Raw genomic sequence first — 27,378 nt, 5'->3', positions numbered from 1 at the left:
TTCTTTACAAATCCATGCTGGCTATTCCCTATCACCTTACCACCTTCCAAGTGTTTGCAGATGATTTCCTTAATTACTTGCTCCATTATCTTCCCTGGCACAGAAGTTAAACTAACTGGTCTGTAGTTTCCTGGGTTGTTTCCATGAACTATTGGAACTCATTTACAAAACTTTTCTTAAACATTACATGAATATATTCTCATACGATAAAGTTATAATTTATAATCCCTATTCCATGATGAGATACATTGTAGCTCAAAGATATCTTAATTAAAACTATATTTAGATAGGTTTTTTTCCTCATAAAGCATTGTATCAAAAAAAAATCCAATTTTTAAATAAAAAAAAATCGTTGATTTTTTTATTCATCCTGTGAAGGACAGAAGAGGTCTATTTTGCCTCTTGGTTTGTGCCAGCTAGGTAGATCAGGTCATTCGTAGTAGAGGCTGACTAACTGGCAGGTTACCTATGACAGTGGCTATGTCTAAGCTTGGAGTTGGGGGTATGATTCCCAACTTGATTAAACCTACTCACACTAGCTGCATTGATCTGGTGCACTAAAAATAATAGTGTGATGGTTATAGCAAGTGCAGAGTACGGCTAACCAGCCCAAGTACATACACACTGCATCTGGGTGAGTTTGTACTCATAGGGTATGCCTACACTGGAATTAGACACCTGCAGCTGGCCCATGCCAGCTGACTCAGACGGCAGGCTCAGGCTAAGGGGCTGTTTAATTGTTACAGCCCGAGCTCTTGAACCCTGCCATGTTGCAGGGTCCTAGAGCCTGAGTCCCAGCCCGAGCCCAAATGTCTGCACAGCAGTTAAACAGCTGTTTAGCCCAAGCCCCATGAGTCCAAGTCAGCTGCCACAGGCCAGCTGCGTGTTTTTAATTGCAATGTAGACATACTATGAGCGGCTAGCCTGTGCCTGGGGCTGTGCTGTTGTGGCGACGCTATGGTTTTTAGCACTCTGGCTTTGAGAACTAGTGTCAGTATGTTGGCATGAGCTGGGAATTCTCTCTCTCTCTCCTTCCCTCCACCCCACAGTTCCAAGTGTAGACGTAGCCCATGTGTTAGTGCAGATTCCAGAGCTTATGTTTGAGGGTTCAGTTTAAAGAAGTAGGAATTTCAACTTTGGAAGCTACACATGGGGGCTGAGAAGGGGTGAAACTTAATGTGAAGGGAGAAAATGAATTCCTGACTGGTTGTCTTCCTGCCTAAATTTTAATTTGTTCGGTCTCCAGTCAGAAAGGCACAACATATACATTAAATTTGTTACACTTTGAACAATTGCTTTATAGAAAGAATAGGCAGGAATGAACTTTTCCTTTTCAAACTGTGACTTGCCACACAATCGCAAGCCCATGAGGTCCGTTTAGCCTTTTTCAGAATTCAGTTTAGTGAACATTTTGTCACCAGAAAGGAGTACAAAAAAGCAGCTGGAAAGATCCCTGTAGATTACTGACAGGAGAACGTCTGCTTTAAGGTGTATCTGCCAAAACCAAAGACGTTTCTCCCCAGCACAGTTCTTCAAACTTGGCTTAATATATAATTCTTATGAAGAGCTGCAAAGCAAGCAGTGTATATAGCTTTAGTAGCCTTGAAGTTGTGAAATACTGAAAGTGGGCAAGTCTGGGAAAGAGTGCACTAAACTAGATGGTCATGAGCAGTGAATCTCTGTATACATAGAGACTTGATGACACTTGCTACTGTGGATTCTCAGCACGTAGTTTTGAAATGATTGTAACTTTGGTAAATCAAAACCTAATATTTTTCCACTTTCAACGATGCCATTAGGGTTCCCATGAGAATTGTCCATACCAAGTTACGTTACAAACATCAGATATTTTTACTATTGCTCTGTACTTAAATCAAGTAAGTGGTTACAGTTTGAAATGAAAGTGTATATGCTTTGATCTTTTCACTTCAAAAGTGGCAGAAGCCATTAAATGTTAAACTGATGTAAAATATGGGTTTACATTTTTCAGGCACTAATTGCACCTGTAAAAATGGAGATGGGGTTTCATCCTTTTTGCAAAATTTTACCTAGTGTGCTTATTTCACAGCCCCCAAACGCTTAACAATTTCCTACCCAGCTGACAAAACATTTAGCTTTCTCCCTGACAGTTTCTGCAGTAGATATTCATTGACCGTTCAAAAACCTGCACATAATTGAAATTAATACCCAACAATGAGACACTTTACCAATTGGATTATTCATTTTCATCTTTAATTCATTAAGATCCTTTTTTTTTTAAAGTTTACCTGAGTTTGTCACAGGCTTTCCAGGCTGCCTTACTTAAGGAATCTACATCCACTTAGTTACCACAGAGTACCTGTGAACTTGGCTGGGGGAGGAAAAGCTGTCTTCCAGCCTTAAGTATCTTGTGTGCTAACTTACACCCAGTGTGTAGGTTTTGTTGCCTTTTAATTTAAAAGATTAACTTCCTAAATAAGTTCTCTCCCATAAGATTGGACAAGAAAAGGGAATGATACCCCTCAAAGAAAATTAACATTGACCTTGGCCTGATATGGTAGAACGATATTTTAAAAATTGAATTTTTATCCATATATTTCATAATGATGGGAAATAATTATTTGTAAAAGACAAACACGTTAAAAAGAATATCTGCCAAAGATGGCTACTTTTATATTTGAAAACCTAAAAACTTCAACTTGAATTGTGTAATCTTAGTGGAAGTGAGAGCTGGTGATCTGCAGCTTCATCCAAGTTCAGTTCACCTATTGAATAAACATTGAGACTAGTGAGCTGCGGAAGCCTGCAAAGCTTCTGCATTTGGACCTCATGGAACAGAATATTTGCTGGGTAGATTTCCAAGTTTACCGCATGTTGCTTTCTACAGTTCAGCTGTCTAAATAAATGGAAGTATTGTGCATAACTGGGTTTTACTGTTTGATATTTTTGTTGACTAAGGTCCTATATGTGAAATTATTACAATATAGACAGTTGTGTAAAAGGAATGACATGTTTGTCTTTTTGTTTTGTTTTTATAATCTAGTTGATGTTTTTTGGAATCTTTTTGTGCCTGGATGCTTTTCTCTATGTGTTCACCCTGCTTCCTTTGCGAATTTTTCTGGCATTGTTCCGGTTCATCACTCTGCCTTGCTATGGCTTACGGTAAGCTTTTGTTTTGTTTTTAAAGAAATAAAATATTACTATCTTTAAATAATATTTCAGCTACGTGGTTAACTTTTTGTTATTGGCCTATTTAATGTTATGGCTCTTTTGGCTTAGACTCATATTGTAATGAATTTCAGTGTTGTGAACAGAAGATCTCATTTAAACCTACCAAAACAGGGAAAAAAAGTCAAATTAGTCTTAACACTCATCACTAACTCACCCCTTTATTTGCCCCACATGTTGCCTATAACAACATTTTTTTTTAAAGAGTTGAATTAAATAGCCCTTTTAATTCAGTTCTTGTTAATGGGCACATTGATACGTTGTGGCTTTGCTTTGAAATAAACACTTCGCTGTGAAATCAAAGGTAACCCTTTTGCCTATGAAAAAAGCATGATTTTACTTCAATAAGGAAGCCAATTCTGGGTGGAGTGGGTACCTTACTTCAACAACCAGGGGTGCGCATACCCCTGAGGCTATGTAGAGGCCTTCCAGGGAGTACATCAACTCATCTAGAGAATTGTCTAGTTCAGAGGTCGGCAACCTATGGCACATGTGCCGATTTTTAATGGCACGCTGCTGCCTGCCAGGGTCCCAGCCGCTGGTCCCGCTCAGCCGCTGCCGAACCCCCCAGGCAGTGGGCTGGGCTGGGCGGGGCCAGCGGCTGGGACCCCGGCAGGCAGCAGCGTGCCATTAAAAATCTTGTCCAGTCCAGCCTGCTCTTCTCTGCCCCCACCCACCGCTCTCTCCTGCGGGGGCAGAGGGCAGAAGCTTGGTCCTGCCGGCTCCTGCTGCAGGGCAGCCTCCACTGGCAGCCAAGCTCCCTCCTCCCCTGCCTCTTCCTCCAGCATGCTGGGTTCCCTCCTCCTCTCCCTCCCTATGGCCGAACAGCTGCTGGCCCTGGAGAGGGAGGGGGAGAAGTGAAGCCGGAACTCTGCTCTCTGCTCCAGAGAAGAGGTGGGGACGAGGCTTTGGGGAAGGAGAGTGGAATCAGGGCATAAACCCTCCAGGACCCTGCCATGAGCCACTCAGGGCAGGGGGCTGGGGTGTGGGCTGGAGTCATGGGGATGCTCCCAGCCCCCTGCCCTGACTCCTGAACCCCCTGCCCCACCCAGGCTCCTGCCCTGACTCCTAACCTCCCCCCCTACATCCCCAGTCCTGACTCTGGCACCCCCCACACATACCCAGCTTCCCCACTCTCCATGCCCTGACTCCTGCACCTCCCTCACTCACCCCCATCACCCTGCCCTGACTCCTGCACCGCACACACATACCCCACCCCTCCACACCCCATGCCCTGACTCTTGCATTCCCCACATCCCTCCCCCACATTCCCATCTGCACCCCTCACACCAAATGGGAGCTGCTCAGGTAACTGCTCCACACCCAAACCTCCTGCCTGAGCCCCCTCCCTCATTCTAGCTCCTGGCCAGACCCTACACCCCAACCCCTAGTCCTGTGCTCAGTGCACAGAGAGGGGAAGAGAATGGGCTAAAACTAGGGAGAAGGTAGGTACCCACTCTGGCCCTGGCTCACAGGTGCCGGCGGACGGAACCCCAGGTCGGCAGTGGGCAGAGACGCTCAGCCCACTGCCAGTCTGGGGTCCTGGCCCCAGGCCCCACTCAGCCCAGTGCCGGCCTAGGTGAATGGAACGGCATAAGATCAGCATTTTAATTTAATTTTAAATGAACTTCTTAAACATTTTGAAAACCTTGTTTACTTTACATACAACAATAGTTTAGTTATATAATATATAGACTTACAGAGAGACCTTCTAAAAAAAGTTTAAAATGTGTTACTGGCACACACAACCTTAAATTAAAGTGAATAAATGAAGACTCGGCATTCCAGTTCTGAAATGTTGCCGACCCCTGGTCTAGTTTTACAACAGGCTACATAAAAACTACTATCCAAGTCATTACAAACTAAAATTTCATTCAGACACTTGTTTATACGCTCTATATACTTTACACCGAAATGTAAGTACAGTATTTATATTCCATTTAATTTGTTTTATGATTATATGGTAAAAATGAGAAAGTAAACAATTTTTCAGTAATATTGTGCTGTGATACTTTTGTATATTTGTCTGATTTTTTTTGTAAGCAAGTAGTTTTTAAGTGAGGTGTAATTTGGGGGTACACAAGACAGGTCATACTCCTGAAAGTGGTACAGTAATCTGGAAGGATTGAGCGCACTGCCTTACTAAAATTATTTAAGGAACCTGATTGATTTGGGGGATTGGTAATGAGTATAGAGACTTTCACTCCTAGATCAATAGTTATAAATGTTAATGCGTAAAAGTTATTACCATCTGATGGCTTTGGGTTTTGGGGTTGTTTTTTGCCTCTCTGGCTGAAAGAACAAAGAGTGAATGGATGCAGGCCTGTCCAGAGAAACATGGAGCCTTGGTACATCATGCTCACTGGGGCCCCTCCCTCTCCTTTTTCACTTTGTTTACACAGAAGTTATTGCCCTTTTGGTGTGGCTCCTGATCTCAGGGCCCATATACAATTGTCCCCCATTCCCTCTCCCTGCTGCAAACCCTGAATGGATGCATAGATTAAATTTAGTTTAATTCTGAAAAGAGGATATCTCCATTTAGACTTTATGCAAACCCTTGAGAGATTGCAGTACTGGTGCCTATGCTGTAATATTTATTTGAATTAAAAGAATATTGTGTGGCTGCAGTCTGCACTTCATAAGTACTGTGTTGACCTAATAATAAAAAGGCAGCTTGTATTTGTATTCTGTAGACAATGTTTTGTGGGTTTGAAATGTTTTATTTTAGAACATAGCATTTTAACAGAGGGAAGACTAGTGTGTTTACATGACAAAGACCACCATACCTTTAAAGCATCTTCTGCTTTGTGCTGTGAAATTTGTGTGCCCAAATTTGGGATATGTTTAAAACTATTAAAAATGGACACTAGATGGCAGCCTTTGGTGTATTTTATCTTGCTGTTTCATGAGATTAATCTGGGAGTTTTTCATAATACAAAACAAAGATTTTCTTACCATGTACATCTGTAGGATAGCACAGTACTACAGTTTATCAATTTTAACTTTTCTTCATCACCAGTTAAACAACATCCATACAGATTCTTATAAGAGGAGATGTAATCACCAAAGTATTAAAATGCAGTTCAACTCTAAAACTGTAATTTAAAAATGGCATTGTGGGGATTTATTGTTTGTTACTTCCTTTCTTTTTACACAGTTTACAAGTAAAATGTTTTCCCTGATGCTAGGCTGGGATCAGGAAAACAAGTCTCTTCTGCTGTGCATAATAATCTGTAATAAATATCTATAGAGTAAACATTGGTTTTTAGATGCGTGTTGGCAACCCCAGTGTCTTCAGTCAGGTTTAGCCAAGAGCCAGTAATTTAACAATTTGGTCCACTAATTTAACTTTCTTTTTCAATGTTTGAGCCAGAATCCAACTTATTTTGGCTATACAGGGCTAAAAAGTAAGTAGTAGTAAACCTTTTTTGTTGCTAATATCAACAGCTATGGCTTCATTATACCTAAGGAGCAGATCTTTTCAGTGAGTAAGTTCAGTTTTGTTCAATCATTTTTCAAAACAGCTTCACTCGGAATACACCTTTCCAAATACATTTAGGTAGGTAGACTCTTCATTAGAGTAGATTATGATACATTGTCTAATTCATGGATGTTTTAAATGTGATGATTTTATATAATGTTCACACTTAATTCATGTTTACAATACACTGTAATTTTGTTTAGCATGACATGATGATGCTGTTCCTAGGCATTCTGAGTTCTCCATTTTACTTTGGTTATTTAATAACCACTGATTTGATTTGGTATAGCAAAAAATAAAACTTGGGCTTTGCCAAAATTATCAATATACACTTCTGTATAGCTAAATATCACGTCAGTAAGTAAAGCATATCTGTAATTACTGAAGTTATTGACAAAGCAAATGGCTGATTAACTTTCTCTTCCTCACACAGTTCAAGTTGGTGTTCTCCCCTTTGATTGGAAAGATTTGACTAGGTTTTTCTTGTAGCTGTAACCTGTAACATCGCATTCCATTCTGTATAGTAAATAGAAGTGCTCCTCCCTTCACTTGGACCTTTTTTCTCAAGATCTCATTAGAGAAGTTGATTAGCATTCTGTCTCCCTTCTCCTTTTGCTCTTCATTTATTCTATTTCCTTGTAACTTTACTGTTCTTTATAAAATAGAAAGGGATTGTATTTCCCTTCCTTTTTTCTTGGAAGGACTTAAAGCTTTTTCTTTTATGTTGGGCTAATCTGTATTCATGGTGACATGCATGGTGCTTAAATGCAAAGAGGAAACTGCATATAGGTTTCTTATATGTATATTTTAATATCCCCATGAAACAAATTAGCTGAACAAGGAGATTCCCAGATCTAGGATAAATTTCCTGTCGCTATTCTACTTGCGTATTGTCAGGTTTTGACATACCTACTTTACAGGTTAGAGAATATAAGCTCATCAACAATTTGACCACTAAGTCATTCTAGGTCACTTTCTTTAGTCTAGATCTGTTGTGCAAATTCCAGTCCATTATATTTGTTAGAGCAACATTAATGTTAACATAGATAGCTATATCTTCACAGATGCTCAAAATTACTGAGGCTACAGCTTATCTACAATTCACTTGTAGCTGGAGCAATTCAAGAGTCTGTCACTAAGTGTAAACTGCCTGTCAATCTTGCACAGCAAAACTGGCAGGACTTTGGTGCTGTTTCCCTTGGGAGTGAGTGATAGTGTGTATTCTGGTAGTTTGGCAGGCCTAATTTCCTTAAGTCGGTGTTCCAAACATAGAGTTGGTGTCTCTAAAGATTTGACAAACAGTTTAGAAAGTTATGTAGAACTAGTAAGGCAATCTTATGAAACTCTTAAACAATTCCAGTATGTGTTCCTCCAAGGAAGGAAAAAATTCTTCTAAATTCAGTAAATTTTTTTTTTCCCTATACTTACTACACCTCTACCTCGATATAACGCTGTCCTCGGGAGCCAAAAAATCTTACCCTGTTATAGGTGAAACCACGTCATATCGAACTTGCTTGATCCACCAGAGTGTGCAGCCCCCCCCCCCCCCCCCCGAGCACTGCTTTACCGCGTTATATCTGAATTTGTGTTATATCGGGTCATGTTATATCAAGGTAGAGGTGTATTAACTAAATTCAGGATACTAACCAAGATATTCTTCAACCACTCAATCATGCTATGCTGAAACACCAATTCTGGAAATTTGTTGGAATAAATCTCTTCAGATACTTCTCAAGAGTAAATTCTTGAACTGCACTTCTGAGAAAAGAATTAGATGTTTCCTTGACAATTGAACCAGATCTGATTAGTTTAGACAATAGATTTCTTAAGCATCTTAATCTTTTGCTTATAGAATTTTATAAGGATATTGATCATTTATTTTCAGCCTAGCATAGCTAAAGGCCCATGAAGAAATGATAGCAAGATCTTTGTTCATAATAATATTAGTACAGAGAGTCATAGGATGAAGTCTTAAAATTGCACATTATTAAAGACAGCTTCTTAGATATTCGGACTAAAGAGAATCCTATCCAGTAAAACTAATTCTGTAATTAAGCCATAGAATGAATAAAAACTAGATTAAATTACATCTTTGTTCTTTCCTGAAAGTGAACTTTTTCTGTAATCTCAGACTTTTTTTTAAAGCAGCATTCTAGAAAATACTGAACTAGATTATAAATTTTCTTATATGGGAAGAAATGTCAGTATCTAAGTATTAAATCCTTGGAGTGTTTCCCTAAAATGTTCAAACTTGTTCTGTTATATGGAAATCAACAGATTTGTCTTTTAAATACACTTGGCATATAAGGTATGTTGTTGCTCTGCTCATTTCTTCCTAAAAGGAATAAGTAGAACTATGTCCAATTATAATAAATTTAGCTCCCTTCTAGGCCTGGTTGTAGTGGCTATAACTATAAAATTCCCCCTTATCCTTGTTGGGTTTCAGGCCTTTCAGTAGGAAATAAATGTTACTGCTTTACTTCCAAGAAAGAACTATAGCAGAGAGAACCGTTTAAAAAAAACCAAACATACTTTTCCTCTATGGATCTTGTTTCTTTGTCATTGTCAGACCTTTTAAAAAAAGTAAATTGGCGTTCCATTACATACAGACTCCCCAGCTGTTTGGTTGATTTTTTTTTTTTTTGGGACGGTGTTTTTTGTGCTAAGGACTAATTCCAGCCTTCGTACTCACACAGATTCTTCACTGTCTGATGAAATCACTGAGAAGACAAATGTGTGTCTTCTTTCATCAGGATATATTCTAATTTATTCCTTCTAAACGAAAAAACAAAACCCTGTCCATGTGCATTCTGTGTATGCTACGTTAGAAAAGCTTATCAGTGTCAGTGCAGACGTCCATCTTTCCTTTTCATAACTACGTAGTGTAGCGACATTACAACCTTCTCTCTTTCTTTCTCTCTTGTAAATCAGACTGAAGGGAAGAGCACTTTCACTTCCTTTATAGGATGGAATGTGGTGTCACAGGGAACTTCTCCATGGTGAGTAAATCCTGATTTTCCTTTTATGCTATCAGCCAAATTCCCATCTTCTTGTGTTCAGTAAACTGACTGATCGCAATATATAAATGGACAACATAGGTAGATTATTAATTAACATTCCTGGATAAAAAGTCTGGTGCTTATTATACATGGCTCACAGATGTATGGCTCTTTATAGGAAAACATAAAGGCTATCCCTTGCTGTAAGTAATAGACTTGTGTAAGTCTGTTACTTGTGTAAGTCACATAATGGTCTTATGTGACTTTTCTTGGCTATGGAAATATAGTTTGATATTAAAAATCACTAGGTTTTAAAAATGTTGTAGGTACAGTGTATGTGCACCACTTCAACCAACATATAAAATATTCTTAACATCATCGCCCTTGCTCTCTCTGTTTTGATTAATTATCTAGCATAGCACATGGTCTGTTTTTACTTTGTATTGTAATACATTGTATTCCGAATGCTTCTCTGCACCATCATATTTTTGCTTGTACTTTATTTTTTAACCAAATTTTATAATTAAAACTACAGGAGATTTATAAAACCTGTAACTCAGTTAACGGAGTGAAATTACTTTGTATCTCTGGGTGACCACAAGACCAGTTTTAGTCTCTGGATTTTTGAAAATATATCTGCATTTCACCAGGTATAAAAGACTAAGCTGATGGCTTTGTTTTTCAGAAAGAAAGTTATCGATATTGTGAAAACTTTTTAGACTTATTTGCAAAATAAAATAGACACTTAAAATTGTGCTAGGTTCTTCATTTGTTGACTTAATATTACTGCTGCTTGTTATTTAAAAAGTAAATGTATTAAGTGATTTTTATTTTTTTTGTTCTTACATGAAATCTTATTTTCATTTATTCTGAGACAGCTCTCCTCAGGGCCTAGGAATCAGGTTGGTTTTATATTACATTCTTAGCATGGTCTTGTGCTGTGTTGTTTGCATGTAGTTTTTGTGTTTGAAAAGTGAAGTGCCATTTAATACTGATAAACTTATCCTCATTTTGTCCTATATTTCAAATGGAGGTGTATGAGCAATACCCTAATATTAGAAGCCAGTTGAGAAGTGCGCATGCACACACCTTTTCCAAAACAAAAACTGACACTGATTTCAGTCTATATACAGGCATGCTTATAGCAAACTCATTTTGGTTTTATTTTCCCTGACATTTTAATTAGTAAAGAGATTTTTATGAAAAATAAAAGCATAGTAGCCTGCTCATTCCTATTGGTGCCTCATTTAAAGTCATAATCCTCTAGTGCAGTAATTTTGATATAATTGTGATGCTACAAGTGAAGGATTAAGACTTCAGTTGAGGAAAAATATGTATTAAGGAGCTAAAAGTTTAACAATCTGGTTTTCATGTAAATATCGTTAGTAGTTAGTAGTTATAAAAAAGAGAAACAAAAACAGATTTTAATCTGTTAGCAGTAGTTGTGTTTAAATTGAATGTTCTTTGACTTTAAAGAGAGATGTGGTCAATACACTGAGGCCCAAAACTTAGTGATGATTTCTTTTTAAATGTATAATGCTTAATATTTAATGGAAAAGTTGTAATCAATATCTTTAAAAATTCAAATGAAAAAGGATTTTTGTTTGGACTGAAAAATTCACTTAGTTTTGCGACCGGATCTTTAAGTGTTTTTAATGCATGAACCAGACAATACAACTAACTATCCTGTTGCATTATATAAGCTCAGTGAAATGCAATAAGTACTCTATATAATTAAGTAAATTAGATTTATTAACAAAATCTGGCTTAATCTAAGATAGTATTAATAAGATAATGTGTTCATTAACAACTACATATTTTTATCTTATATTTTTGTATAATCTGTAGTGTGTATTACTGTGTATTTATTTGTATAACAATAGCACCACGAGCCCTATTGTGCTAGATGCTATACCTAGAATCACAGAATATCAGGATTGGAAGGAACCTCAAGAGGTCATCTAGTCCAACCCCCTGCTCAGAGCAGGACCAATCCCCAATATACAAAAACAGAACAAAAAATCAGTCCCTTCTCCAAGGAGCTTATCATCTAAGTATAGAACAAGAGACAGAGATGAATATCAACAGACAGGGAGTACAAGTAAACAAGAAGAGATTTATTGATCAGCATGAAAGACTGTGGTTGCTGCACACTAGCAGTCTCGCCTACAGCAGCTGTGATGTGAGGACTGTAGGAATACCAATAATAAGGTTGTCTAACACGTCTCTTATTACAGCCTCTCTTCAGTTGCTTATAACTTTGTCAATTTTTAACTGCTTTGGTTGAAATATTCCATTCTTAGTGTCTGCTTCAGATTGTTTTGTTTTTGAAAGTTTGAGCAAAAATGGTTCAACTGTTTTTCAGTAACAAGGTTAGTGAAAAATAAATAGTTTTGCCAGTATTTATTAAAAAGAGTCTGAGTCTTTTGGAATGGCTCGAGTGCCTCAGCTCTCTGGAACAGTAATTCAAAATTTGGCAGGGGATCAGTTGGTAGCCATGAAGTCAGAGAGGTGCTTTTTCCTTTCACTGTGGAGTAGCCACCCAGAGTTGACTGAATTATCATTGACTGAAAACTAAGTGTTTGAACATTCTGACTATACCTGAACCTCTTGTCTTTCGAAGCAGCCACACAAGGAAATTTCTGGAGGAGACATAGGCAAAACAAATATTGCTACTGGTCAAAACGTCCTTATGGGGATGGTATACTAGTCTGGGATCCAAGTGACTCAACTTTAGCCCCACCTTTTCTACTAATGAGAAAATATTCAGTAATATTTGTCTGTATTTGGAGGAACCTGGGTTTGTATTATCTATATAAGGTTCCAGGACTGTAGCTCTGAACCCTAAAATGATTGATGGGTCAGTGTGAAGCACTGGAAGCAGTTACAAATGTGGTTTAGAACTCTTTTTGTTCAGAATATCACTAGGTTGAATCATTACTGAGTTTAGTGGTCTGTCACCATCCACTTTTTAAGTTCTCAGCCATTTTTATGATATGAATTACTTCCATGTGCAGCTATAGTAAGGCATGTATCTAAGCAGTGGCAAGGGTCCTAGACTACTGTGATTTCAGAGGTAACCCAGCCAATCACCACCTTACTCTACAGCTAATTTGCATGCAACAATTTCATTGTTTGTATGAAGGAGACTGTATAGGGTGATGGATTACTTGGCTCAGTTGCACAAATCTGCACAAGACAACCAGCGTACTCAGTAACCCCAAATACACATAGCCTCTCACTGCAGCACACACCCCTCGTTCACCACCCATATAAATCAACACAACTCTCCCAGCCCAACACAACATCATCAGTTTGCACAGTAACCCCCGACACACAGAGCTCCTCACTGCAGCGCACCACCTGCACAAATCATCACAAATCTCCCAGCACAATGCCCCAGACACAAATCCACACAACCATTCACACAACACAACCAGCATATGCGGTAACCTGAAACATAAACCTTTCACTGCAGCACATACCCCTCATTTACCACCCATACAGATCCGCACAGTGCCACCCATTCATAAATGAACACAACCAGTACACACAATGACTCAACAGTCTAGGCTTCAGACTGATGTTTGAGGTTATTATAAAGTTATGACAACAGCTACAAACATGATTGAGAGCTGTTTTTGTTTAGAATATCACCAGGTTCAGTCACCACTGAGATTTGTGGTCTGTTACCATTCAGTTTGTTTTCAGCCATTTGTGGCATTTTTACCGACACGACTTCACAAATTACACCTGTCTAGTAGTAGAATGATTTATATACACCTCTGCCCTGATATAACGCTGTCCTCGGGAGCCAAAAAATCTTACTGCATTATAGGTGAAACCATGTTATATCGAACTTGCTTTGATCCGCCAGAGTGCGCAGTCCCGCCCCTCCTCCCCCCCCCCCCGGAGCACTGCTTTACCGTGTTATATTTGAATTCGTGTTATATTGGGTCACGTTATATCAGGGTAGAGGTGTACTTTCTATCATAATAGCAACTAAGGAGTATGTTAAACAGAATCTGCTAAAGCTAAATATTTTAAAATCAGCAAGTCTAGATTACATGCACTTAAAGTTTTAAGGGTTGTCTGAGATGCACTCTAGACAGCTGCTGATCTTTTGTAAATCTTTAAAAATAGGGAAGGACTGCTATGTTGTTCTCATCTTTAAAAAAGACAAGTGGGATGAACTAGTAATTATGGGCTGATGGATTTTACATTGATCCTGGGAAAATTATTGCGTCTCAAAACAACCTTTCCTTTTAAAAAAAAAAATCAAGGGACAGTAATGTGCCATTTGACATAGTTTAACTTGTCTGATTCTTGGATGTGATTATAACTTTTGTTAATAAAGGTAATTGTGTTGGTACTGTATACTTAAACTTTTGTAAGGCATTAGACTTGGTAGTTCACAACATTCTGATTTAAAAAAAAAATAGCCCTATACAAAATCAGTATATACAATACATAATTATCCCTGTATAATGTCAGAATGACAAACTCATAGATCTCAAAACATAATTATTAGCGGGCATGATGTTTTGGGGACAGTTTAACTGTTTGTCACAAACAGGGCTATACAGAGAATAAATTGGGTGCTTATTTTTTACCCTCTTTCACATATGCAACAGCATGATAAAATTATATACAGTAATGACATTAAAAGGCAACAGATTTTAAAATTGATAATCAGTTGTTGCATAATTCATAACTCACTGCCAAAGAATATTGAACCAAAAGATAGACTTAGATTAAAAAAGGATTACATTTATATAAGACTATTACACTTAAATTAGATAAGAATTTAGAAAAGTAATAAACTTTGTGGAATAAAAACCAATCATTTGCTGCCTAGTATTGGAAAGAAACTTCCCACCTGAGCATATTACTGAATATTTTTCCACTGTGAGGGTTTATCCTCTGAAGCATTAATCAGTATTTGAGACAACAAGATGCTGGACTAGACGGACAGTTTGACTGGATCAGATATGGCTGTTTGTGTTTTTGTCATCTATTTGTATAGTCATGATGCATCTTTAATTTATAATCTAAAAACTGTAGAGAAGTACCTAGATGTTGCAATTTAATGCAATACAAAGTAAATGTACTATGACATTAGAATTAAAGAGAGAAGATGGATATTTTTTGTGCTTCTGTCCTTTCTGTTTTGCAATCAGTTACCACCTCTACTGTGTAAGAGCCACATAGGCCAAGGATATTTTATCCAGATGGCCCTTTACTTACAAACAAACAAACAAACAAACAAACTGTATATAAGAAATCTGCTGTCTTTTGTGAGCTGATGCTTAAAACACAACAACAGAAGGCCTTCATGTTTATTCTTAAGTGTCTTTGTTGCATTCTTGTTTTTAGATTGGCTTTTGGGGTTTTTTGTGGTGGGCCCATTGAAGAAATGCTGTCAGATTCTTCTTGGGATAAATTTGGTAATAATCAGTAGCCTGGCTTCTCTTCAAAATATTGGCTGCACTGAGTAAAATTGTGAATAAGTTTATTATATCATTATATTATGGATCCTTTGTATGTGGGATAAAGATAGCTAAAAATGCACTAGCCAGATTACAGGTTTTGGATGCCAGAATCTCATCAGCTTTGTACATTTAATTGACTTGTGGGTTAGTTATTCTGGATAACAGTAAACCAGGATTTTATTGTGGTTCATTTTACTCATGCTCTACCAATTGTTAAATAACTTTAATGGTACAGCTGTTAGAAAAAAAGAAGGGTTTGGCAAGGACAGATGGCAGTGCGATATGAGCCTGAAGCTATTTTCTTCTCCTAGAATAATGTACAGTACAAATACTGTCGAAACAAATATTCTCTGCAGTTGAAATACTCCTAACGTATGAGCATTTATAATTGTTTTCTTCATAATAGTATTTGTGTGTTTCTGATTTTTTGCACAAGTTTAGACACTTGGGCTTTGTTTCTCCCAAACAATAGATGGAGACAGAACTCCTTCCTACTGTATGAGATACACGTAAGAAATTTGTTTAGAATAGCATGTGTATAAAACTTGCACATGGTCAAATCATTGGGTTATGATTGTTTCAAAAATGGAATTAAAAAAAAAATTCTGAAGCAAAGAAATTTCCCCCATTAGTTCCTTTTCATTGGTCAAACATTGTTCATTTTCTATAGTTTTGCATTATATTGCAATAGTCAGGGATGTTTAACTGAGGGCCAGGAAGCAGGTACTCATGTAGGTCTTTAAAAGTGCCTTTTCATATGTCAGAAATATAATCATTTTTAAAAGTTGATTATTTTTTCCCATTAGCTCATATTTAAAGCAAAATAAATTTGAGGTTAAAATAAACTTTACATTCTGACAACTGGAAAGATATATTTAATTGATGTGACATTAACATCACGGTAACACTTCCTAGACTTTGATATATTGCCACTATACATCTCTGGCACCGCTATATTTTTTTAAGTACCATAACAAAGTGATGAACAAAATAGTTTGATAGGACAAAAACCCCAAATGAAGGTTGGCCTCTTGTGTGCTCTTAAGAGAGTAGCCTCACTTACAGCTTTGCTGCCTCACTAGAGCCCTGAGAGAGATTGAGTTCTTTGGTCTATACCAATATCTATGGATGTTCAATGGAGAGTGAGCTGGTGAATGCCCCAAGATTATCCTCTTTTGCTGACAAATGCAATCAGCTGGTCTTTCTGATGTGTATCTTTTCGGTTGTCCAGCTTGCAACATGTGGCCCAGAGATAAAAAGCTCTTTCTCATTATCTCCCCCCCCCCCGAATAGTTGCTATTTGGGAAGGTGGGGCTGTGCCAGGGAGCTTGATACAAACTCAGTGGAACATAAAGTTGTAAGACTTTTTTGCAAATGCAAAAAGTGTTACAGTTTGTGGACACTAACATACTATCGCTCATAAACAATAATAAGGTAAATTGAAACTTCTGTGCAGTGGATTATGGAGAAAACAAATTGCTCTTCTCTTCATTGAAGGGAATTAGTTACAGTTTTTAATCAATTTGAATTAAAGCTTTGTTACTAATTAGTCCTGTCTATAATTAAGGTTAAGTATAAGTAGTACAAGTTTAGGATAATCAAATCGGTTATGAAGCCTTGAAATAATTGTGTTATAATACACTAAACAGTAGGAAGAGCAAGTAGAGGAAAAGGCAAGAATTTTACAGTCTTTCCGCTGGAATAAAGATCACTTGAAGGACAGCCACGAGCACACAGTTCATGCATTACTGACTTGTGAGAACATAAGAATGGCCATACTGGGTCAGACCAGTTGTCCATCTCGACCAGTATCCTGTCTTCCAACAATAGCCAATGCTAGGTGCTTCAGAGGGAATGAATAGAACAGGTAATCATCAAGCGATCCATCCTGTTGCCCATTTCCAGCTTCTGGCAAAACCAAGGCTAGGGATACAATCCCTGATAACCTGGCTAATAGCCATCGATGGACTTATCCTCCATGAATTTATCTCGTTCTTTTTTTAACCCTGTTATAGTCTTGGCCTTCACAACAACATCTGGCAAGGAGCTCTACAGGTTGGCTGTGTGAAGGAATATTTTCTTTTGTTTGTTTTAAACCTGCTGCCTATTAATTTCATTTGATGACCCCTAGTTCTTGTGTTTATGAGATGGAGTAAATAACACTTCTTTATTTACTTTCTCCATACCAGTCATGATTTTATAGACCTCTATAAAACCTCCCCCCTCCTCCCCCAGTCGTGTCTTTTCCAAGCTGAAAAGTCCCAGTCTTCTTAACCTTTCCTCATATGGCCGCTGTTCCATACCCCTAATCATTTTTGTTGCCCTTTTCTGAAACTTTTTCAATTCCAATGTATCTTTTTTGAGATGGGGTCACCACAAGATGTGGGCACACCACAGAGTTCTATAGAGGCAATATGATATTTTCTGTCTAATTATCATATTGTGTTCACCTTAGCCTCCAGTGGTAGAACAAGAATCAATGGGCTTAAACTGCAGCAAGGGAGATTTAGGTTGGACATTAGGAAAAAGTTCCTAACTGTCAGGGTAGTTAAACACTGGAATAAATTGCCTAGGGAAGTTGTGGAATCTCCATCTCTGGAGATATTTAAGAGTAGGTTAGATAAATGTCTATTAGGGATGGTCTAGACAGTATTTGGTCCTGCCATGAGGGCAGGGGACTGGACTCGATGATCTCTCGAGTTCCCTTCCAGTCGTAGAGTCTATGAGTCTATCTATCCCTTTCTTAATTATTCCCAACATTCTGTTCACTTTTTTGACTGCCGCTGCACATTGAGTGGATGTTTTCAGAGAACTACCTGCAGTGACTCCAAGATCTCTTTCTTGAGTGGTAACAGCTAATTTAGACACCATCGTTTTATATGTATAGTTGAGATTGTATTTTCCAGTATGCATTACTTCACATTTATCATTGAATTTTATGTGCTAATTAGTTGCCTAGTCAGCCAGTTTTGTGAGGTCTCTTTGCGACTCTTTGCAGTCGGTTTTGAATTTAACTATCTTGAGTAGCTTTGTATCATTTTCAAATTTTGCCACCTCAGTGTTTGTTCCTCTTTTCCAGATCATTTATGACTATATTGAATAGGACTGGTCCCAATACAGACCCCTGGGTGACACCACTATTTACTGCTCTCCATTCTGAAAACTGACCATTTATTCCTACCCTTTGTTTCCTATCTCTTAACCAGTTACTGATCCATGAGAGGAGCTTCCCTCTTATGCCATGAGAGTTTACTCTGCTTAAGAGCCTTTGGTGAAGGACCTTGTCAAAGGCTTTCTGAAAATCTAAATACACTATATCCAGTGGATATAGTTATTCACCATTGTCCACATGCTTGTTGACCTCCTCAAAGAATTCTGTAGATTTGTGAATGGAGGTACAGTAGTTATGACTTAAACCAAGTTTACCTATATTGCCAGCATATTATAGAAATGTAATTGATTCACAAAAACCACGTACTTCTGGAATCCAGTAAGAGGTTATAGGAAACATCTTGGACAGCAGGCTGTTTGGATATTACCCTACCGGAGCTAGCATGTACCAGACATAACTTTCTTTTAGATGAGCTTGGATTGCACACAGCAACAAACATGCATGCTTGGTTATAGATGCATTTTGAGGATATGTTTCCACAGTAGGCTTTCTGTTTATGTGGCTGCTGTTCGCCTTTCCCAGCACTGAAGAATATACCAAGGATGGACACACTGTTCAAGGAAAAAAACTGTCTTAGTTTAAAATTTGCTCTCCAAGATTGTAATGGTAATAATTGTGGCCACCTTTTGCTCATAAGCATCCTATCATGACCATATTGGTGACTAGAGAAGCTATGAAACTACACACATATACAATCAACGTTCAATTGTCAATTTAAAAAATCCCACCCCATACCTCTCGAGGGGATCGGGGAACTGGTAATGGATAGGCAGGAATCTTTCTAATAATTTCAAAATATCACTTTCCTCTGCTAAACCCCCCAATCTTTTCCCAGGAAAATCTAGAGAAAACCTACTACGCCGCTTACTTAGCTAGTAGCTGTGATATCCACTTAATTCACCTCTATTCTACTTGTATGGCTACTTCTATTTTTGGGACCGCCTTGACGTAGGGGTTCAGCAGACCAGTATAGGAAGCTGCTATTCCCTGCTCACTTTTAGCACCTGCTTTAGACATAGGACTGTTGTCAAGTTCCTTTTCCTCAGGAGTAAATGGTGCTGTTGTAGTACATTGGTCATTCTTTTTCTTTCTCGGGAGAAAAACCAGCCATGTATATAAACTCTTCTTTCCTCCAATTTGCTGCCCTCTATTTCGTCCTTCACCTGTGATTGGCCAAGTTCTGGGTACACACAGTTGCACTAGATTAACTGAAGATGTGATTTCAAACCACTTTCGTTGAATCGGTGCAATTCTGTGGATGTATGTTGTTAGCTTGCCACTCCACATTTTAGTTCTCAAAACCCATTGCATGCTCAATATTAAAAAGGTCTGAAAGCACCTTTCTGTCACGGTTTAGGGCAACTGAACCTGTATCTCCTTTCTTCCCCCCTCCGTGGGCCAGCATGGGCTACCCTTAAGCCTCTGGCTCCCCAGCTGTCACCTCTCTTGGATGGAGGGACATGTCTCTCTCCCTCCTGACCAGGATATTTTCTGCCTGTTTATACTGTGAATTCCTTAGCAAATCAGACTGCGTAAACAGGCATGCTTTGCATTCTCCTCAGAAGCTATGAACAGCATAATTGCCCACAGTTAACCACACAGCTTTTTCTAAGCAAACACATTTATTCTTAAAGTGGAAACATTACAGGGAAAACATATTAAAAACAATAAAAGGACCTGAATGCTAGTAAGTTTTTACCAGAGATCACCCTTAAGCCCAACAGGGGCTCTGGCAGGGGATTAGACCTTCAGATCCCACACTGTGGTTACAAGTTCATAACATCTTTTGCTCAGAACAAGAACATCCATGAGTATGAAAGTTGCTCCTTTATACAGATTAAGTCTTTGATCTGCAGAGACTGTGAATAGGTGATAAACCAGACAATGGTCCCCTCTTCAGGGTTAAGTTTCAAAAGGTCACAGTCTTGTGTCTAGGATACTGTACATTGTTCAAATAGTCCTTTTGAAACTCATAACACTTCCCAGGGTTTACAATAGTCATGTCTCCCCCCTAGATAAATTGCATACGGTCCCATGATAATACATAAACATTTGCATTTTCAATTCAGTGAACTCTTAAATTAAACCTTCTTGAATCAAGTTTAATTCAGTACGGTTTGTCCAGGATATTACAGAAATTATACCATATTAATCACACGTTTAAACGTGAGTCTCAATTTGAGCATGATGCTAAATTTCTGGGGAAAATGACTGTTTTACAGTGGTGACAAAAATAGAAGCAAGTGTATTGAATAAATGAACGTAGGAGATATGTGAAATTTATATTGATGGGTAGGTTAAGATGGCAGTTTGTCCCCCAGGTTACCCTGTGGAAGGTCTTACACTGAAGCAGTTAATTGCATGGATAATACATTTCTCCTATCCCATATTAAATACACAATAGCTCTTGACACTCACCTTCCTTACCTGGATGATTAAATGTGCTAGACGATAATTGTGCTGTGACATTTTGAACTAGGAATCGTAAAATAGAAATGTAGGGCTGGCAAGGATCTCAAAGTCATCAAGGCCAGCCCTCTGTGCTGAGCCAGAACAAAGTAAACCTAGACTATTCCTGACAGCTGTGTCTAACCTGTTCTTAAAAACCTCCAATGATGGGGCTTCCACAACCTCCCTTGGAAGCCTATTCCAGTGCTTAACTATCCTTATGTTAGCTTTTCCCAATGGCCAATGTAAATCTCCCTTGCTGAATATTAAATCCATTTCTTGTCCTGTCTCCAGAGGACATAGAGAACCCTTGTTTACCATCCTCTTCCAAAATGTTAAGGGCTGTTATAAAGACTATTAGCTCCCACCTAAGTCTTCTTTTTTCAAGACTAAACATACTCAATAGTTATAACTTTTCCTTATAGGTCAGGTTTTCTAAACCATTTATCATTTTTGTTGCTCTTCCCTGAGCTCTCCAATTTGCCCACATTTTTCTGAAAGTGTTGTGCCCAGAATTGGACACAGTACTCCAGCTGAGGCCTCACCCATTCTGAATAGAGCGGGACAATTACCTCCCATGTCTTACATATGACACTCCTGTTAAATGCACCCCAGAATATTAGCCTTTGTTGCAACTGCATCACGTTGTTGACGCATATTCAATTTGTGATGCACGATAGCCCCCAGAGCCTTTTGAGCAGTACAACCATCTAGCCAGTTACTCTGCATTTTATAGTTATGCATTTGCGATTTTCCTTGTTACGTGAAGTAACAAGGAACGATTCATCAACGATTTAGATGTTGGCATAGAAAGTACGCTTATTAAGTTTGCGGACGATACCAAACTGGGAGGGATTGCAACTGCTCTGGAGGAAAGGGTCAAAATTCAAAACGATCTGGACAAATTGGAGAAATGGTCTGAGGTAAACAGGATGAAGTTCAATAAAGATAAATGCAAAGTGCTCCACTTAGGAAGGAACAATCAGTTTCACACATACAGAATGGGAAGAGACTGTCTAGGAAGGAGTATGGCAGAAAGAGATCTAGGGGTCATAGTGGACCACAAGCTTAATATGAGTGAACAGTGTGATACTGTTGCAAAAAAAGCAAACGTGATTCTGGGATGCATTAACAGGTGTGTTGTAAACAAGACACGAGAAGTCATTCTTCCGCTTTACTCTGCGCTGGTTAGGCCTCAACTGGAGTATTGTGTCCAGTTCTGGGCACCGCATTTCAAGAAAGATGTGGAGAAATTGGAGAGGGTCCAGAGAAGAGCAACGAGAATGATTAAAGGTCTTGAGAACATGACCTATGAAGGAAGGCTGAAGGAATTGGGTTTGTTTAGTTTGGAAAAGAGAAGACTGAGAGGGGACATGATAGCAGTTTTCAGGTATCTAAAAGGGTGTCATCAGGAGGAGGGAGAAAACTTGTTCACCTTAGCCTCCAATGATAGAACAAGAAGCAATGGGCTTAAACTGCAGCAAGGGAGATTTAGGCTGGACATTAGGAAAAAGTTCCTAACTGTCAGGGTAGTCAAACACTGGAATAGATTGCCTAGGGAAGTTGTGGAATCTCCATCGCTGGAGATATTTAAGAGTAGGTTAGATAAATGTCTATCGGGGATGGTCTAGACAGTATTTGGTCCTGCCATGAGGGCAGGGGACTGGACTCGATGACCTCTCGAGGTCCCTTCCAGTCCTAGAGTCTATGAGTCTATGAGTCTATAAGTACTTTGCACTTTTCTTTATTGAATTTCATCTTGTTGAATTTAGACAAATTCTCCAGTTTGTCAAGGTCATTTTAAATTCTAGTCTTGTCCTCCAAAGTGCTTGCAACCTCTCCCAGCTTCTTGTCATCCACAAATTTTATAAACTCCATTATCCAAGACATGAATGGAAAATATTGAATAATATCAGACCCAAGATAACCCCTGCAGAACCCCACTAAATATGCCCTTCTAGTTTAACAACAAACCATTGATAACTATTCTTTGAGTACTGTCTTTCAACTAATTGTGCATTCACCTCAGAGTAATTTCATCTAGACCACATTTCCCTAGTTTGCTTATGAGAATGTCATGTAGGACTATGTCAGAGTCCTCACTAAAATCAAGATATATCATATCTACTGCTTCCCCCTTCTTCCCCATCTACTAGACCAGTAACTCTGTCAGTGAAGGAAATTAGGTTGGCTTGGCATGATTTGTTCTTGACAAATCTATTCTGGCTATTACTTATAACCCTATAATCCTCTAGGTACTGGCAAATTGTTTAATTTTTTCCAGTATCTTTCCGGGTTTCGATGTTAGGCTGACTGGTCTGTAATTCCCTGGGTCCTCTTTGTTATCCTTTTTAAAGATAGGTAGTATGTTTGCCATTCTTCAGTATTCTGGCACCTCACCTGTCTTCCTGGTGTTCTTGAAGATAATACTAACAGTTCCAAGATTGCTTCAGCTAGTTCCTTAAGTACCTTAGGATGGGCCCTGCCAGTTTGAATACATCTAATTTATCTAAATATTCTTGAACCTGTACTTTCCCTATTTTGGCTTATGCTCCTTCCCCTTGTGTTTAATATTAAATTGTGTTGAATATCTGGTAACCCTTTCCCTTTTTAGTGAAGACAGAAGCAAAATGGACATTAAACACTGCAACATAGGTACATGCAGTTGCTTGGGACAAATATGACACTCTCCTCAAGAGTGTGAATCCATATAAACACTTGGTTCAAACACTATCAGCCATGTGTTTTTTGCAAGAAATGAGCTTTTATGTAGAACCTGCATTATATTATGCTACAGTCGTACGATGCAGTGTTTAGTTGAAAAGAATGTATCGTGCCTTAAAATTGAAATGATGCCTACTGTTAACACTGTCTAATTTATATTACAGGAGCAACCAAAAGCACAAATCATGATTGGAATCTTCTTGTGCTAGATTTGTACAAGCACATAAAATGACATTGTCCAAACTCCTAAGAGTTTACAGACTAATTCAAGACATAATAAATGAGTGGCCAATTAACAATAGCAGGAGAGAGGGAAGGAGGAAAAACAAGGGTATAGTAATGAAAAAATGAGGCTTTTTTAGGCTGTCTGTAATTCAAGATTCTAAATAAATAAGTAAATAATGAGTTGGAATCATTAAACAATTGTGTGGAGTGTGTGTAAAACACTGCAATGAGTAGATGGGCTTCTGATTTTGTCAGTCCAAGGAGAATGTAGAATATGCCTACTTCTGTTAAGTAAAGTAATCAGAGACAAGGTAGGTTAGGGGTATTATCTTTTATTGGACCAACTGTGAAAGCTTTTACCTCACCTGCCTTGTGTGTCTCATATCCTGGGACCAATGTGGCTTACAATAGTACTGCAAATAAGTAAAGTAATCTGCTGCAATGGAACTGTATACCTTACATAATTTATGTACGCTTAACCCAACATATTCATTGTATTTTTATACCACAAGTTTTGCTTTGGGAATGTACTAAAATTTTGTCTACATTTTACGTTCTGATAAGGTACCAGTTAAATCTGATTATGGCTCTTCCTTTAAATGTATCACTCATAGCATCTCTGGCATATTTTATAATTTCTACATAGAGTGATTTCATTATGTATATGTATCTGTCCAGGCAGTTTCTTTCTTGCCAGTAATTTTTTAATTTTAATTTAGGCTGGTAGAAAATAAGGGCTTGTTCACACTTGCAAATGTACTGAAATAGCTGTTCCAGAATAAGTATTCCAGAGTAGTTATTTTGGTATAATCCCCCGTTTACACACTAATTCTCGTATATGAGTGCCTTTTTAATTCACTTATTCCAGAATGAGTATTCACACAGGGGCTTAGACCAAAATAACTATTCCCGAAAATGTCCAAATGTAGACAACCCTGAAGATAAAGGAACATACTCTGTGTCCAGCTTCCAGGCAGTTTCACGTCTTCTCCAGCTGGAGCAAAGATGCATTATCTTTCTGGGCTGATCTACACCAGAATTAATGATCATGTTTTAACACTTGTGAATGCATCAGAAAGTTCTAGTGTAAACAAGAATACAGTCATAATAATAGTCATTTTAACTGGTCAAAGTTAACTGTAGTGTCCTTGTATGTACTAAAGCTTTAATTTGTTAATAAACATGTTTTAATTCAAATGTAGACATGATTATGTACGGTACCTCACAAGAATGTTTTGAGGCTTACTTCACATTAGTTTTCCGTGTGCTTTTTTGATATTTGGCGCTATGGTGCTTTGACCCAATCTGTAAGAATTTCAAGTGTTCAGCATCTGATTAGTGCTAAGTAGTTGTTTATAAGCATTCATAGGTAAGTATCTTCCTTGGAATTTCATCATGCTAAATATGAAGTGTGTGTGTCTTGGGACAAGTTGGCATGCTTTGTATGGTTTTAGTTAAAGTACATTGAATGGTTGGTAGCCATACAACTAAGGCAGAAGAACATGCGTGGAAAGTGTTATGCTGTGTACTTTTACATGGCTACACGTGTTTGGGAGCTACCTTGGGACTTGCACATTTCAGGCTGTGTGCTTTTGAGAAATCCGCAGAATCTTAGTACACCTCTACCCCGCTATAATGCGACTCGATATAACACAGGTCCGCGTATAACGCGGTAGCAGCATGGCTCCGGCAGTGCTTTAAAGGGTCCAGGGCTCCGGCTGCTGTGGGGATCCTCGGGCCCTTTAAATCACGCAGAGCCCTGCCGCTCCTACCTCGGGACTGCAGCAGCAGGGCTCACCAGCGATTTAAAGGGCCTGGGCTCCCCACAGTGGCCGGAATCGAGAGCTCTTTAAATCACCACTGGAGTCCCGCCACTGCTACCCCGGGGCTGTGGCAGCAGGGCTTGCTGGCGATTTAAAGGGCCTGGGGCTCCCCGCAGCAGCTGTAGCCTGGAGCTCTTTAAGTCACAGCTGGAGCCCTGCTGCCCCTAACGCGATATAACGGGGTTTCAGATATAATACAGTAGGGATTTTTGGCTCCCCACAACCACGTTACAGCAGGGTAGAGGTGTACTAAAAAGAGATATTGAATAGTATATTAGGGGTTTGTGCTCCATCCCTCAGCATCTCATTCTTTGTACTGCAGTCTCAGAGAACGCTGCTTCATTTCCTTCTCAAAGAGTGAAGCAAGCATGGCTACTTTTGTAAGGGAAAAGATTAAACTGATATGTAAAATGGCCCAGAATGAAGGGTTAAGTAAAAGCAAATATGCCTATGTGCACAAGGCTCTTGTCAAGGTTGGGGACAAATGAGATTTTATCTGAATGCCTGGAGTCTTGACAGCTAGCAGAGAAGCAATCCTATTCAAGACTGAGCTGTAATTTTGTATAATTTTTTCCTAGTTCACTGCTTCTTGGATTTTTAGCCCCGTTTCAAATACTATGTATTCTTAGCCAACAGTGCATATCAACTAGTGGCATTTGTGTTTTGTGGCTGTATAACATATAGTAGAATTATTTTATGCTTTATATTTCAGCGATAGACGTTTGCTACAACCTGCTCAGGTATGTGACATTTTCAAAGGAGTTATATTGGTCATCTGCTACTTCATGATGCACTATGTTGACTACTCTATGATGTACCATCTGATAAGAGGACAGTCTGTCATAAAACTCTACATCATCTACAACATGCTGGAGGTAAGGGCATTGGCATCAAAAAGAAATGTCAAAGTATGCTTTCTTTCAGGATATCTAATATAACATATTGTTATGACTTTGGTACTTTGTACATCTCTCTAATATAGTAGTAGAAAGACGTTAAACCTCAAGGTGGACTTTAACATATAGTAAAATAGACGTGGACATGAAAATATCTATAAGAGATGCTTCCATAAAACAGGGCGCAAGATCTTTGTTATACATACTCTTTCATAAATCTGTTTCCTGTAATGCAGTCAGAGTTAATTAAGTTAAATAAAAATTGAGGAAGAGAGAAAGTGAGAAATAGAAAACAGAGAAGAGACTGAACCTTGAAATGCAAGAGTCAGAGACTGATAGTTTGAAAAAATTATTTGGAATAGGAAGAGCTTCTGAGAAGGTTTTGCCCACTAGTGGCAAAATCCTATGGAAGAAAAAAGAAAAGGCAAAAGGTAGATTAAATTTATCTATTTAATTTTTCTTTTTAAAAATGTGCCTTTTAGTATGCTTAGGCTTGTCTACAAAAACCGAAATCGATTCTTTCAACCTCTCCCAATCCATACCATCAGAGAAAAGTCTGAGTGCATGGATAGAGTTTCTGCCATGAGTTTAGAGGAGTGTTAGAGAAACAGGGGAGGGAAGCAGAGGGAGAGAACGTTTATGAGGTAGAATAAAGGGAAATCCTGGAAAAACTCAAAGTATTTGTGTAACGGGGTTTATGCACCACTGTGGCACCAGCTGCTGGCTGTCTTGGGAGTTAGCTCTGTGCCCTCTTCAGGTAGTGTCTCACCACCGTCACTCCTACTCTAGGATCCATGTTACTCCAAAGACTGTGGCATCCTCTTCAGTCACTCAGCCCTCTGGCAGTGCCACACACCTTGCTACCCCCTGAGGGGCCTGCAGTCTCCTATTGAGCCACTTCCATTAGTGGC

General features: G+C 38.6%; 1 protein-coding gene across 4 annotated transcripts in view; it reads left to right on the top strand.

Annotated features, from left to right (window-relative positions):
* TAPT1 (transmembrane anterior posterior transformation 1) overlaps positions 1–27,378 on the top strand; it is a 111,043-nt gene that overhangs the window by 27,919 nt on the left and 55,746 nt on the right. The window contains exons 2-5 of one of the 4 annotated variants that reach the window (XM_030565503.1): positions 3,023–3,141; positions 9,620–9,687; positions 10,566–10,589; positions 26,284–26,446. In XM_030565503.1, coding sequence (XP_030421363.1) covers positions 3,023–3,141; positions 9,620–9,687; positions 10,566–10,589; positions 26,284–26,446 — 374 coding nt within the window. The remainder of the gene's footprint in view (positions 1–3,022; positions 3,142–9,619; positions 9,688–10,565; positions 10,590–26,283; positions 26,447–27,378) is intronic. The other 3 variants (XM_030565501.1, XM_030565505.1, XM_030565502.1) reach the window with 3 other exon arrangements.

Source organism: Gopherus evgoodei, chromosome 5 (genome assembly GCF_007399415.2).
Source record: "Gopherus evgoodei ecotype Sinaloan lineage chromosome 5, rGopEvg1_v1.p, whole genome shotgun sequence".
NCBI lineage: Eukaryota > Metazoa > Chordata > Testudines > Testudinidae > Gopherus > Gopherus evgoodei.
The sequence above is the reverse complement of the archived record's forward strand: the minus strand, read 5'-3'. Positions and strand labels throughout refer to the sequence as shown.